A 15,981-nucleotide genomic window follows, 5' to 3' on the forward strand; every position below is an offset into this window, starting at 1 on the left:
AGAGCATTGTTCTTTTAACATCCGACTGAAAAATGCAGACAGCCTGCCATCTATTGGATGAATCACAATGTTTAAATGTAAGTTAAATATCCCACATTTTGTTGTAACACTCTTTTCAAACACTGGGTGGCAATGCACTCCATAACTTTTAATATTTTACCACTGCTGTCATCATGCTCACACTATGTAGTATCTTCTAAAATCTAAGGAAGGAAATGATGATAAAATTATAAGTATTGAAGATTCAATTTGAAAAAAACTGACTCTGATTAAAATTTCCATATCCAGGCATCTTGGTATCCAAAGAGAACGCAATGATTTCCCCCTTTAAGAATACCGTCATTCCTGCAAAATAGATTATTTGTCTTTATTCTTTCTTTTCCCTTTTATGTAAAGCAGATTGAGTTTTTCTCTCTGTATAAAAAGTGCAAAAAGTATTGTTTTACCTTACCTTGCCATAAATATATCAGCAAATTCTAATGTGAGCCTAAGCTCGTTTAAATGTATTGTTAGAATCAGGAATATTGAGCTAATGAATGATAAATATGTGTTGTATTTGGCGCCATCATTATTAACAACCCCAGGGAATATTGCCACTGTTACAGTCTGGAAGATTAAATGTTGTCAGGTGGGTGCACAGAGTCGCCTATGATTAAAGATTGGATGTCTTACACTCACAGCACGCTTTGCAGTGGCAACACTATATCCCATGAGATTGTAACTGACAAAGTGTTGAGTCTATTCTCACAAAATAACTTATTTTCACAAAGAAATCTTTGATCACGTATTTCACCTTTATGTGTCTGCGTGAGCTGTGGTGCGTCCCAGTGGTTTACTTCTTTGTTGAAAGTCTGAACAAACAGCAGAAAAGAGAAAAAAAAGTCAATAAAGCGAAACTGAACCTGCCAGCAGGGATGACTTGATAGAAGAGAATGTTTTCTCCAAATGATTCATTACCTTTACATCAGCTCACTGATTGGGCAAAACACATCAAGATTTAACAAAATCAGGAAGTGTTTTTATTTTTTCAGTCGGTTTAAACAGGCTATCAGACATATTACCCAACCCTCCTGAGCATGTCGAGTCATGTCATTTATTTAAGACCTTAGTCACATTTCCAGTCAATGGGTTTCACAATATGTGCATTTTGAGAACAATGACTGAATCGCATATCAAGTATCAGGTGTCGTTATGTGGCCATGGACTAGATGACAAATGATGAATAACGTGGAATTAGTACCAAAGCATGCCCTACCCAGTTTTACTGTAAAGGTTTACTGAGAAACAGATTTAGAAGAACATATTTATATGACATTTGTAAGGTTTGTAGGTAATGGTAAGCATTAGTAATAAAAACAAGGCAGAAAAAAATACCCTAGTGTTCACCATGTATAGATACTGGACCCCTGTTGTTGTTGTCAAAATTGCCCTGGGAAAAATAAAGTTTGGGTTTTTCCCATTTCAAACTGAAAGTTGCAACATTACATGAAAGCTTCCTTCTTCATAGACACCGACACTGAATTACACTGATCATTGTTGAGGTGTTACAGCCGCATGAATTTTTAGAAAATGCTCAATTTAAGAGAAATCAAAAAGAATAGAAACTATACATCATCTATGCTTGCAATTCTTTATCCAACAAGACACACCAATATTTGTATTTGTGCTTTTGCTGTCTGAAAATAAGGTATATTTGTATACTCAAAATACATCAATCAGGTTTATGTAGCAGATGTATATTTACAGGTCTATGGAGCACAGACGTGTTGTCAAATATACTGTTATTATGGACATGAAACTTCATCTAGCTGAAAATTGGTAGAGGGATGTTTTGTTCCAAAGGAAGAGGGTTCCTCCATAATCGACCACTATATCAACACGTCCATCCAGAAAGGTGGTATCCCAGGCTTTTCAGGGTGTCTGGATACCTCAATCACCAGCCGACTGATCTGAGAAGCTAAGCAGAAGAAAGGCGACCTAACAGTTGTCTGGTTAGACCTCGCAAACACCTACAGGTCAATCTCACATGATCTCATCCAATAAGGACTCTAATTACTACTAAATTAACCAATTAATTGTTAATTAATTGACCAATTAACACACGGTCACTGGCTAATAACGAGGGTTCAATCTCATATATGCATCAGCCCATTTAACAAACAACTGGCAGGGCCTCCAGAAGAGGATTACAACATGGTGCACCATCTCCCCCAAACTGTTTATTATGGGTATAAAGATATCAGCAGCAGAAGACATTACCCACAGCCCTGCTTTGCAGTTGGGCAAGATCCAGCCGGTACAACAAGGTTCATGTACAAGATTACAATAGCAACTGTGTCTCATGTCCATGCAAGATGGAATTTAGTCATCCCATCTATTGAGGACAACTCCATAAAGTGCTTAGTGAAGTGGTTCAATGCATCACTGACAGATGGAGCAAATGCCACCAATGTTGTGAAGCAGACCAATCAATAGCTGAAGCAGATCGACAAATCCATACTACCAGGCAAATTTAAGAGGCCCCATGACCGCTGTAGAGGACATTGAGAGTCCAATGACGACCTGGTAAAGCAACCAAGTGTTACAACCAGATCTGGGCGCAAGTGGGCAGCTAGTGCAGCCACAGAGCAAACACTGAGTTTTCTGAATCTGCGTTATATCACCAGCAACCCCTGCGTTTGGCACCAAGGCCGCGGCTCTGCACACTGCCAGCGGTGTGGAAAGGCAAATCTAAGGAACAGGCAAGACATGGTTCAGGCACAAGTGCATACCCGTGAGGAAGAGAAGTGGATGTCAAAGGCAGTGGAACAAGGGTCTCAGGGGGTCTCTCAAAATCGGATCTGCCAAAGTGCAAGATGTCATGGTCAGAGCTGTGGAGACTGGAGTCATTCCATATTTCCCTCCTCTTGCGATCCTTGTCTGATACCCTTCCTTCGCCATCACATCTGCACACATGGGGGCTGAAAACAAACACTGCAAGCTCTGTGGTCAAAAGGGGACACTGGCACACAGTCTGTCTCTAACTCAAGGACAGAATAGGTGTTGCCATAATAAGGTGCATCTGTCACTTGCTTATACACTAGAGTGGGAGCGATGCAAGAAGAGGCCATTCAGCACAGATTTAAGAAAGGCCATCGTCTTCATCAAAGAGGGAACCAGGCCCTTCTCAAACAAAAGACCAAAGCTCAGTCTGCTGCAAACTGACAGGTCCTGGGAGATGAGGGCTGACGTGGGAAGGAGATTGCAGTTCCCACAGGTGGTGCACACAACCCCCCGCCCGCACGTTGTATTGTATTCAACCGAAGGCAGGAAAATAATTCTGGTTGAGCTGCAATGGGAGGAGGGATGTGAAGAGTCCCATGAGAGAAAGCCCTTGAAGTACCAACTCTTAGGTCAGGAGTGCAAGGGATGACAAGCATTGTTGTTCCCTGTAGAGATTGGCTATAGAGGATTCCCAGCAAAATCAACAAGGCAGTTGCTGTCAACTCTGGGCCTGGATGAAAAATCGAGCAAGAAACAAGCAGCTTGTAGGATGAGGAGGAGACAGAACGACCGTCTAGCTGGATATGGAGTAGGTGACAGAAGGGGAGCTGGAAGCCAGGAGCAGGTGGGCAGTGATTTGGTCACCACTGCTGGCCCACCAACCAGAGAGTGTCATGGTTAATGGTTGAAACACTTACTGAATGTTGGGTACCACCTGATGACATCTGTGTCTGGCCAAAGACTACAGTTACTTCATAAGGTAACTGGAGAATGCACCCCAACAGGTCTGTGTCACAGACAGAAGTAGAAATTCTAAAGGTGCTCCTAAACAGTTGTTTTTAACTTTGTCAGATGATGAAAAATACAAATGCTGCTTGAGTGCTTTTCCACCTTGACACATATTATTGACAGAAAAGTGCAGTAAGTAATCAGACACACAAAACTGTTGTGTACTGATATTAAAGAAATATATATCATATTGCAAACTCTCAAAATTTAATTTCATTCAAATGTTTAACATTTTAATGTCAGTGAAATCAGATGCAGACATCCTACTCACAGTGGGATCGAAAATTCTGGGACTATTTTCAGGTGGTAATGTATGATCTCCTCTATACATATTCACAAATAAGTGTTTAAAACCATACATTTGCAAGCTTTCCTCTATAGTGCCCGTATCACATTCTCAGATATTTGTATAGCATTTCAATGTAAGCACCCCTTAAATAACTGTTTTCATGTCATTTCTGCTTTCACAAACAGTTCAAAGCGTCAAGAAACAGAAGATGAACAAGGCAAATTTTTTCCACATTCGTCCTCAATGTTTCCTGGATCTTTATCGGTAAACATGTAAAATGAGTATAGTATATTTTGATGCCTGGGTAATAGTAAAGATGTCCCACCCTAAAAGCAGACGTGCTGCCCTCTATCAGTAGAGGCATGCCCCGCCCCGCCTATCAGCATCTCCAGGCAGCGTAGAGTAGCTGGGAGTCTGGAGGAGCAGGAGCAGGCAGCACAGAGTTCAGCGTCTCCCGCGTTCGTCCGACACTTAGCTAGAGCTGCTCCCCAGGCAGTGGAGGTGATGATGGCGGCGGCTGTAGAGAGAGGAGGCGTCCGGGCCGCTTTCCTGAACCCGAGCAGCGGTGGCGGTGGTGGACCAGCACCGACAACCCTCCCGACCGGAGCGTTAGCCGGGGCTGTGGTCCTGGGCTCGGGCTCCGGCAGCATGCCTGTACCCATGAACCTCTTTGCGACCTGGGAGATAGACCGATCATCCCCAAGCTGCGTTCCGAGGTAACGTTAACATTGTTGTGTTAGCGTAAAATACCACAAACCACAATGTTTACAAATCACCACATCGTTTAATAAATATTAGGCTAACGTTGGACAAACAACGCCCTCGGTGACTGTAACGGTAGGCAAGAGAGACGAGCTGCAACACATTTCCAAAACATTGTTGGGTAGGCTAACCAGCATGCTAACTAGCAAGCTGGCTAATGCTAAAGCTACCTAGCAAATAGCACTGGTGTTTTACTCATGTTTCGTGCTAAAAGCCTTCCACTCATTTCGTATTTTTCTAAGTAAAGATGTAGTTGGCCAAAATGCCAAACGATAAATTGCCACATATACACCAATAACTTAGACGTTGTCGCAAAGTGTGTAATTTTTTTTGTTGTCAGTTGGTGTGCTCAATTTTATTTCGACCGTTATGACAACTAGCTTACAAAAGTTCAGACAACTAGTTTATCGGTTAGTCCTCTGCTTTGTGGTTACATCGTTTAAAGCTTTGCCCATATCATATTTTCTTGTGTCGAGCAGGCCTATGCTTGAACCGATTTACGGAATGCATGCCACCTAATAGCAACATAACTATCTATAAATACAGTGGGCATGGATGCCGTTCGTCTCACAAGTAACATGCATCATTTTCATCCTTTAGCAGCACTGTGTGTCATGAGCTGTCTGAGCAAATTGGCATTTCATAAGCAGGCTGGCCACTTGGGATCCGCATCATTTTCGGGTTCATGTGCTGTGAGCTGGTTTATGTTTATGTTCAGGTAGTCCTGTGTTGCTCAACGTTGTCTAACTGGTCACATACAGCTGTAACATCACCACTCATAGTGTTGACACAACAGGAGAGAGTAAACGATTTTCATTGTCACTTTTGTTGTATGCAGATATACTTGCAGCCATCCGCAGTGTATTGATGTTATTCTGATGACACCATTGAATATCGAGTACAGCAGTAATATTCAGTAATACTCTGCATTAGTATTCATCGTCAGTGAGCAGGCATTGCTGCCACCTGACCAGAAACCTCTTGGGATCTGTGGGCACATTAATCAGTGCTGACCTAGATCTGTTCCACTCATTGGGAGAGAAGTGGGCTTGCAAGGGGAGGGTTTCCTCTACAGTCGATATGCGTGTGTGTTTGCCTGCTGCCTCTTTAGTGTCTGCATAAGGATGCAAGTGTGAATGGAGTCATAGCATGCGAAAAACATGGATAATTTACAATGATAGCAATCTTTCAAATCCTTGTTTGAATTTTTTTTTTGTCCATTGTAACTGAGCTCATTTGAAGCTAACTACACTGAGAATGGTTTGCTACCTTATTTTATTGAAGTCCCATTTGAGAAAATATGATTCCATTATTTTTTTTATTTTGGCTCTTGAAAGGACAGTTAGATTTTGCTGCCTTTATTTCACATTTGCCACAGTAAAAACAATAAGATCATTGATGTTTAGCTGTGATGTAATGTCTTTTCTTTAGTCACAACTAGATAAAACTGATGTACTGTACAAGCAACTACAAGTGAGGCGATCTAAGATAAGACTTTGAGTGCTTCTATAGCTGTGTCCATTAAGTTTTAAGGCTACTGGCTAGCAGAAAAAGCAGGGGACATGTCAGTGCATTTATAGAGTGTACCACACACGGCACATTGATTTCCCACATCTCTGCCTCTACACTATCTGCTTCCTCTCTATAGAGGATGACATACAGGCTGTGGTATCAAAGATGAATAAGGGTGAGGATGAACTGGATAATTAATGAGGTATAGAGTAAATGCTTACCAGTCATTGTTCAGCAGACTGCAGTAGCTGCTTGACACAAGTCTTGTTGATATCTGACTGGGATAATTTGTTAGATTTGATATGTAATGGACTAGAAGTTATCTTAGATAATGATATAACACACAGTTGTTTATTTAGGCTAAAGAGTCTTGTTGAAAAATTTTTGTTGGACGTGATGGCTTGGAGTTAACATTGTTCACAGCATTTTTCACAGTAATATGCCAAGCCTATTTCTGCCTCATGTGTTTTTACACCACTTATCCTCGACTGGTGTGAAAAGTCTTGCATGGACCCCACCCCAAGCCTGTTTTGGGGATTCTGCCTTGGCATTCTTTCAGGGGCTGGGCTGTTTTGTGTGCAGCTGTTTGCTCCTCCACTAGCCTGTAGCAAATGTGGGTGTCCAGCTAAGTGGCATGGTTTCAAATGAGGCCATGGGGCTGCCAGGAATTGATGGTTTTTTATTGTGGTACTCTAAAGCATCACACACAGCTGTTGTTTGTTAATAATTGCAAGATACTGTATTTTACCAAATTGATCCTTCAAAGCCTTGCAGCCCTGCTGAAGGCCATGCTGAGGGGAAAATATTTTATTCACAACGGAAAATATGTTGTCAGCTCTCGTAGCCCCCTCAGCATGGGATTGTGGTTCCTGACAGTTTTTCTGTTGACACACCTATGGCATTGGGCCAGTAATGGACTTATTTCTCTGCCTTTTTTCTTTTGTACATCTTGACTAGTACAGAGCTCAAACTAGATTCATGTAAATATTTGTTATATCTGTTATTTGTACAAGGAACTGTTTACTCTTGCACTTATTATCAATTGTTTGTTACACCTGAATGCAGCTATTAGCTATTGCATACAGTTTTATTGCTGAGTGATACAGTATTTGACTGGTTCTACCTGCCAGATAAGTGTACCCTACTTTTTCTCTATTTTTGCCCTCAACAAATAGCTGATCAGTGCTTTGATATTGTTGCTGAGTAACCAGAGTAGCTAAGGAGAGCACAGGAGAACAATTGAAACGTTCTTTAATGTTACTTACAGGATTAATTAACTATTTTTTTCTAAAAGATAAGACTTGTATGCACTGTGTGTTGGGTGCATGTAAACTGGACGTCAAACATTGATGAGGTTAGGTTTCTGAAAAAAGGCGAAGAGAGAGCCACTGTACCTAGATGTGGTACAATAAGTTAAGAACTTTTTGTTGAAAATTAATATACTCGTAGGTTTTATCCATGCCTAATGCAGTGGTGATGATCTAGATGGTGGAAATGGTTTGGTGGCATATTTCAACTTCTGTAGACTTGCTCTGACTTCAAAACACAATAGTGTGAAATATAAGACTAGCTTGATCTCTTATACACATATTTAGGTACGATGGCTTTACTCTCACGAAAGCTGTCTCTTTTGTCAACAGAACAAAAATGGTGAGCGCTAATGACTTTGCATTATCTATGAGGGGTTTAGCGGCATGCTTGGGAATCCAACTGGCCTGCCTAATATCTGTGGCAAGGCAGGCATTTGTTGAGGGAACAATGTGGTATTTGCAGGAATGATACAAATGCAGAGTTCAGGATGGTGCTATGTTTATTTACTAACTATAAAGAATGTGTAGCAACATGAACAGGGTTGGCTTCTTACCAAGTTCAAAGGTCTTTTACAAATTGGAGTCAAAAGTTGTGACATTTACCCTCCATCACTAACATGATGCGAGCAACCAAGTAATTTGGTCATGTTGGCCATACAAGCTCACCAGGCTTCATTGTTTCCAGAATGATAAGGAAGTTGTTATGGTAGACATCTGTGAGCAATTTACAGGCTTTCCAAATAAACATTACAGTCTTATTTGGGTCACTGAACGAAAAATATTTTCAAGATCTGGAGATTTTTCATCCATGGCATTTTTATTCCATGATATTTTTATTCTGAGTATATAAATCTGATTTAAAAGTTTCATTATATAGATTGAAAGACGTGAAGTTATCTTACAGGTGTGCCCATAAGCTATAAAACAACATCCTTTCCTCATTTCCTCTGATGTTTATCTCAGCTGACCAGAGCATCCTTCTTTCTGGCTGTTTGATTCATGTGAGTCCCAAGATGACCTTATTCTCTCGTGAGTGACAGCCATATCTCAATAGTAATTGAGTGAACTCTGCAGGCTTTGGTCAGATGTTTGTTTCTTCTGCTCCAATTCTGTACAGTGTATCAAACTGATGTGTGCCGTGTATGTCAGCAAATGAAAATGATAAACAAAAACAAACTCAAGCCTGGACTGCAGTAAATATTATTGTGTCATTTTTGTTTTAGGTCAGTGGAGATGAAGCCGTCGGCTACAAGTCTGTACATATCCCCTATACTGTGATGTATACAGACAATTATATCCTGAAGTTTGAATTGTTAGTGTGCAATCTCTAGTGACCTCCCTGGCCTTAATCTCTCAGATTTAATGTCTAATTCTCTGTATGTTCATTTCTAAACCATAGATGTAAACACTAAATCAGAATAGGAGGTCTGTCTCTCACATAATATGAGCTTACTATAGCCTTTCACCTCCTCGATAACCCCTCCATCTCAAGGCTTGGATATTGTTTCTCCTAGCAGGGGAGCTGCAGTAATCTGATTTCATAACAGGAAAAGAAGAGCTAGTAATCTGATGCTACACACAGACACTGTCTGCTTAATCCTCTGCTTCCTTTTGGAATCATAAACAAAGTCCCATCAGCCATCTCGAGTGCATAGCACTCTACATCAGCCGGTGTCATGTTTGCAGTCTTCGCACAGCTACACCAACATGACTGACAACTGATGTAGTGTGTACAGGTATAGAAATGTCAGTGTTACTGTGATGTCAAAGTTAAACTGCTGCTTAGTCTTTAAGATCTTGTCACATTTTAATCATACTCTTGCTCTTGATATTATCTGATGACTTTTCTTCAAAGTTGAATTGCAATTTTTGGGGAAAATAATATACGTATTGTTCCATATTTGGCACATATTAAGTGAAGGAATAATCAGCTGTTGCTCTTATGCTGGAAAGGTATCCCTATAGTTAAGTGACATAATATTCATGTGTGATAGTCATGCTAGAGTTGTAGAATTTGACTTAAACTTTAAGTCAAATGCTAACCAACCCTTTAAGTCTTAAAGGCCTTTAAGTCTTAAAGGGTTGGTACTGGAGAGGTAGCTCAACCATGGATAAAGGAAAGTGCAGATAATTTAACTTAAAGGGATAATATCTCATTGATAGGCAGCTGTATTTCTAAAGCAGCTAAAAGCTGAAAGCAATAATATTGGTAATTGAATTTTGTTCTGTGCAATTGCATTTGTTCTTTAATGGAGCTAATATAGAGTAATAAAACAAATTTTGGGGATATTTTGTAATTTTTTGTAGGTCCTTTAAAGATATTTCAGATTTTGGGAAAATTTATTAATAACTGATGTTGCCCCACCATGCTGTTCACACACTTTTCTAACAGTAGACCAATCAGCACCCTCACTCCCCGCTTTTTCATGCTCACTCCCACTGCCTGAAATGTGTCAAAATTCTCATGGTTTCCTTCCCTGCCTTCCTAGAGGAGGAGGAATTTCCTTGGGAAACGTTTCACATTCCTGGCAGCTAGAGAGCTGCTGGTGCAGCCGAGGCCAGGCCTCTTCACTCTGCCCTCCGCCCCCTTCTGTATTCTGCTGTTGACCAACAACCTGGGATGGGTAGGGGGAGCAGGATTGGAGCTGTAGATTGCCCACATTTTGCTCAACTGCTACACAGTGAACGGTGACGTGCTGAATGCTCATGTTGAATTCCCCACAAAAAGAGGAAAGGTTTGCTTTCCCCTGCTTGGACCTCAGAATGGGAGAAAGGCCAGATTCTTCTGTGGGTGGATACAGGGGTCTCAGCGAGTGACGAGATCCAACTTCCTGAGCCAGCAAGTGAGGCGAGGAAACTGTCCACTGACACAGGGAGGATCCTGTCAAAATAGGCACATTTGGGACAATGTTTCTCAACTCATTTTCACTCTAGTGCTTGCTCTACTTATTTCCCACCTCTCCCATTCAGGCATTTCCTGAGTTGTATGTGCCAGCAGCAATACACAGACCATTATTTCAGACACAAAACACTATGGCACGGATGAATGAGAGCACATGACGGACCATTTGAAAACATGAAGCATTGTCATAATGGCAGTCAGAGATACTGTGCTACATTCTAGCAGAGTGTGGTCTTGTAAACAAACACAGGTAGTGGTGGGTGTGATGGAGAAAATTAACATTGTAGTCAGCATTATCTATTATCAGTGAACTCAGATTTACTAAATTATTGAAAATTAAATGATAAAAATCAGTCAAATGATTTTTTAATGGTAAAATTTCATAATTACTTCTGGCTCCACTCAGAGATCATTTGATCATTTAATCTCATTGCTGTTCTCATTAACTCGGTGGAAATGTTGCCCTTGTCATTGTCTTGCCCAAGAAAAGAATCATCACTTTGCCTTTGCTGTCTAGTTGAGGACATAACAGTCCCTAGAGTGACAGCTCTCAAATAGCATTGAGCTGGATGCCCTGCCCACATGTCTAATCACAGATTAAGGAGTCTGAACTGTCTGGAGCCCTCTTGCTCTCCATGTGCCTTTGTTCAATTAGCCCACACTACAAATGTGCCACTCTTCTCGTCTTCTGTGCAAAAGCTCCAAGGCTTTTGCTGTCCACCTCTGCAGCAGCTGCTTTCACACCATATATTTTAAAGGGTGTTTGTAATTTTGCAGGATACCATTTGCTTTGTGACCTTTCAGTTTTCATTCAGCTTGGCATCACTGATCTTAGAATTAATAATGGAGAAAGACATGGTGTGTATACAGGAAATCTGGAAAAGCTGGAGCTCTGATACATTCAGCACATTTGTCATTTTGACATATTATGCTAGGGAAAATGGACTTGGGGGGAGTAGCCATAAAGCACTTTTGGGCTGCCATTGTTCATTTCATGTGCAAAAACAGTATAATTACATGCACCAGTCGTTTTATCAGCACTGGTGGATATTTCAGAAATAAACTTTTAAGTATCCCTCGCCCCTGGGAAGTTTGAGCATTTTCTTCCGGAAATAAAGCAGTTGCTTATGGTGACCCTTGTATATTCATCAGTTGCCCATTTCCCAGTTCATAATGGCCCTTTATTTTTCTTTCTGGAAGTGTCTAAATTGCAGAAAATAGATTTTAGTCGGAGCACAGTTATGGAAGGCCTCTTTGAGTTCAGTTAGTATCATTAGCATTGACAACACACAACCATGCTCCATATTTCTCCCTAAAGCAGCATTTGCTAATCTCGATTCACCATACCCTGTATTGTGTGCGCAGTTACCGCAAAACAGAAATGATCGTGGTAGTCGCAATAGTTTAATCAGAGGCACCATATGTCTGTATGAAATATTTATTCTAAAACGTATTATTATTTTTATATATATATATATATATATATATATAATAGTTTCTTTTGATGAGATGTCAGCACTATAAATCAACACCTAACAAGTTGAATAGGATAAGGTATAATCTCTGCTGGCTCATACATTTTCTAATAACTCAACACACACTCCAACACAAACTCCATGTTAGTCAAACTATAGTCTTGCATCTCCACATGTACTAGAGATTCAAATATAGTCTAAAATATGGTTTATAGTCAAGTTTGGTGCGGGAACATTTCGGGCTAAAAAATAACAAAGCTCATGCAAACATCGCAATGCTGTGTATAAGCGCCGCTTTGGCTTGTTGTTGGTGGAGAGGTTTGGCTCAGAGCCTCGGGCTCTGCTGCCATTAGGAGCGCTGCATATCTTTTTTGTTCTGTTTAATAGTTAAACAATTAACTTTAACTGCCTTGTTTAAGAGGATTGTCGTTGGATTATAATTTCTTATTGGAATAAAGATTTAATTGAGGAAAAAGATGCTTTCTTTAATATTTTCTGCCATAGGCGTTTTTTAATACAAAAAATTAATAATGAATCGATAATTTTCCTGATGATTGAATAATGAAATTTGCCCATCCCTAGTCTGAATGTTACATATAATACCTTTTAAGATTAGTCACTTTAAATAATTTTTTGAAAAGACCTAATTCGGCTCCTCAAGTCATAAATATTTGACCGTGACATAGTTTCTACGACATAATTTATTCATACTGTTTAACAATTCCAAATACTTCCTCGTAAGAACTGACGGTTATTCTTGCTCAGTATTGAGAAAAGTAATCATTATGTGTCATTATTCACCCACCTCTGGCAGCAAAGTAACTGTTCTGCAACTTTTAAACTGACAGGATAATGTTTTCATTTTAAGTGTGCCTGGACTTTATAACCCCATAAACTAAAAGGACACTCAGAGAGCACAGACCTCTGCCAAGGCCGGTGTCAAACAACATACACCAGACTTCAGAGAAAAAAATTCAAATTCATAGTAAATGAACCGCATCTGCACCCTAAAGTTTTCCCCTGGCTCATACCCCATCCCTTGACCAAATTCAATGCGAATCGGTCCAACACTTGGACTGATGGTACTACTGAAAAATAAACAAACACAGGTGAAAACATAACCTCCTTGGCAGAGGTAATAAATTGTTGTCACATTTACACACTTTCTTTTACATTTTTTGTACTTTCTTCCATGTCTGATTTCTGTCAGGGATTTTGAACTTTCCTGGTCAGTAGGTTACACCTAGAGATTGTTTTAAACGAGGCTTTGCTCTTGGGCTTTTGATCCTACCAGTAGACTGTAGGCAAAAGAACATTCCTGCCAGGCAGACCACGCACCTTAATGGGATTTTGAAGCTCAGTCATAACCTTGTCAAAGGATGTGACACTCATAGGATTTACCTGTATTTGTAGGAATGATTGCTGTCGACTCATTGTGAACTCACTGGATGCAATAGGCATGAACTTGAAGATGGCTTACATTTATTAAGAGGCTATGCTGTAGGTTCCAGTAGTTAAACCAATAATTTCATCATTTTCTGAATGCTAGAGAGATATGATCTGTCATGTTATCTCTGTTGTGATGAGCTGTAGTTGATTGGGTCAAGGTGTCTTTAGCTCAGACTTTGCCTTTAAACATGCCATGCCTGGTCTGATCTTGTCTTCTGTGGCCACTACAAACATGGACCTGCTGACCTCATCAGTTTGTAGTCAGGGCTGAACAAAGGAGCTGTTTAGTACGGCGAAAACAGCAACAAAGGATGACAGCTCTGTACTGAGTCCCTGAATATTTAATTGGTATTAAACAGGCTGAAGAGTTGAGAATGAAGCTGAAGTAGTCCGATGAACCTTGGTGGGAGCTCGTGCGTCTGGAAGCATTTGTTTAAAAGGGAAAGACCATGTTGAACTATGAATACAGTGCTCTGTGATTTTTGATTCACAAATCTTGTCATCGGGTTGAGTCATCATGTTTGTCTGAAGTTTAAGACGACTTTGTCTGTGAATTTGGCTTGGTGCCAGTGGGGCTGGGAGAGTCTTTTTCACAGCGTGTGCTGGATTTGATGATAAAATAAGGGGACAGGTTTACCCCATTCTTGCATTTCCTGTTGTCATTGAACAGCAGGCTTTACATTGTTGGGTTTAACTCAAGCAAGGCTTTTCCCTTCTGCCCCGTATTTCTCAATAGGAAAACATACAGAACTTGCTAGCACACCCTTTATTATCAGAGAGAATGCTTTGAAGGATTCTTCCACACACCCACACAACAAGAGCATACTGGTCAAACCTCTGATTCACACTTGGCAGATACAAATTGTTTTTCAAAATGTGTGTTTGTGGGAAAACACTGGTTTAAATCACCAAACGAGGTAAAATCTGGCACTGAGATAATGCACCAGCACTGTGTAGTATTACATAAAATGTCAGACAGTCAGATTCTACCACAGCTCTGGCGAGCCTCAGGACCACAGAGTTCACAAAGACCATATTATAGAGTATTATGACGATATGAGTGCACCTATTACGTCCCCAACTCTTACATTCTCGGAACCAATCGTTTTATCTCCTCCCCAATCTATTTTTCTTTTCATAAGACGTCCCTCAAGGTGGTTTCATACCTGACTGATGACACCTGTCCTGCCTCCCAGTTGCACCAAATCGCTCCATTGCAGCACATGTCTCTACACCAGGTGGCCAGACGAAGCTCAAATCCATCCCCGGAACGACTTAACAACAAACTACATGTTGAAGGAGAGATGTTGTGTGGCTGCATCTAAAATACAATAGCCAGGTTGAATCATTTCTGCCAGTCCGCCACAATTCTCACCAGTATTCAATCAAACCGACCATTTACTCAGAGTCTTATAAAAATAGTTTATTATTTATTTATTTAATAGTTTAGTGCCTTTACTCCCGCAGGGGTTCACAATAGGTAGCAACAAGTATAATTCATTAGTGATTGGATTACATTTTTCAAAAAAAGCTGATCTTATAATAATGAAATGTACTGAACAAACTTATCCACCCTGGATAAGGTTGAGATGTTTTATTAGATGATTGATACTTTTTACTACCATAAAACATCGGGCAATATCGGAATCGACAATTAAAGCAACCTTTCAAGCCCATAGGGGTTTAGTGTTTGTTGCTGAAAAGATTTAATCCATGTCTACATACGGGCTCTATTTTGTGTTTTTTGATTAATAAGTGTGTACCATCTGTTGTTTTGCATTATGAGAATTAATGTCTGATGTAAAATGTTCATTGTTACAACTATAGAAGATTAAAGGATATATTTGTAATTTCAGCTCCAGTGCTAACCTCTGACATTCAGCAATGTGTTGACATCAAACAGTCAAAATAGACACGACTTGGCCCCCCCTCAAGCCCTGACTGTGGCTTTGTAAACCTCTTTGGCACATCAGAAGCAGGTTACTAAGAAGGTTACTTTCTTATCCAATGGTCTGCCTGACTTCAGTCCTATTGTGACCATTAGGTCGTGTCTCACACATAAACAGCCACAGAACTCAGGCTTTGCCAAATTAATAGTTTGCTCTTGCTTTCTTTGTGTACCGTGGCCACAGCCTTTTCTTCCTTTTTCACTGTGGCCTTGAGAAGATTTCATTCAGGGAATTAAAGCTCAACCAGCATATGGCCATCTGGCACACATAACCAGATATTTGGGGGCTAAAATCGCTTTTGCATGCAAGCCTAAGTGCAGGCTAAGCTTTTATGGCACATCCTACTGTGTGAACTTGTTAAAACTGATCCATTCATTCTTCTGGATTAGTCCTTAGTCACTCATAATGTAGTTTAGATTCAAAAATTAATTTAGCTACTTCCAAATTACCTACCATTATTGTCCTTATTACTTCTCTGCCTCCTCTCTAGCTACACTGCTGCGGAAATTCCATTGCTTTGTCTAAAAACAATGAATTTGAAACCAAAAATTCAAAAGGAAGA

At 40.3% G+C, this 15,981-nt stretch overlaps 1 protein-coding gene across 3 annotated transcripts in view; it reads left to right on the forward strand.

Annotated features, from left to right (window-relative positions):
* The first annotated feature begins 4,075 nt into the window (after nucleotides 1-4,075).
* Nucleotides 4,076-15,981, forward strand: part of LOC130181300 (phosphofurin acidic cluster sorting protein 2-like) — a 49,580-nt gene continuing 37,674 nt past the window's right edge. The window contains exon 1 of one of the 3 annotated variants that reach the window (XM_056395368.1): nucleotides 4,076-4,776. In XM_056395368.1, the coding sequence (XP_056251343.1) occupies nucleotides 4,565-4,776 (212 nt within the window). In that variant the 5' untranslated portion in view covers nucleotides 4,076-4,564. The remainder of the gene's footprint in view (nucleotides 4,777-15,981) is intronic. The other 2 variants (XM_056395369.1, XM_056395370.1) reach the window with 2 other exon arrangements.

This window comes from Seriola aureovittata, chromosome 14 (genome assembly GCF_021018895.1).
Source record: "Seriola aureovittata isolate HTS-2021-v1 ecotype China chromosome 14, ASM2101889v1, whole genome shotgun sequence".
Taxonomy (NCBI): domain Eukaryota; kingdom Metazoa; phylum Chordata; class Actinopteri; order Carangiformes; family Carangidae; genus Seriola; species Seriola aureovittata.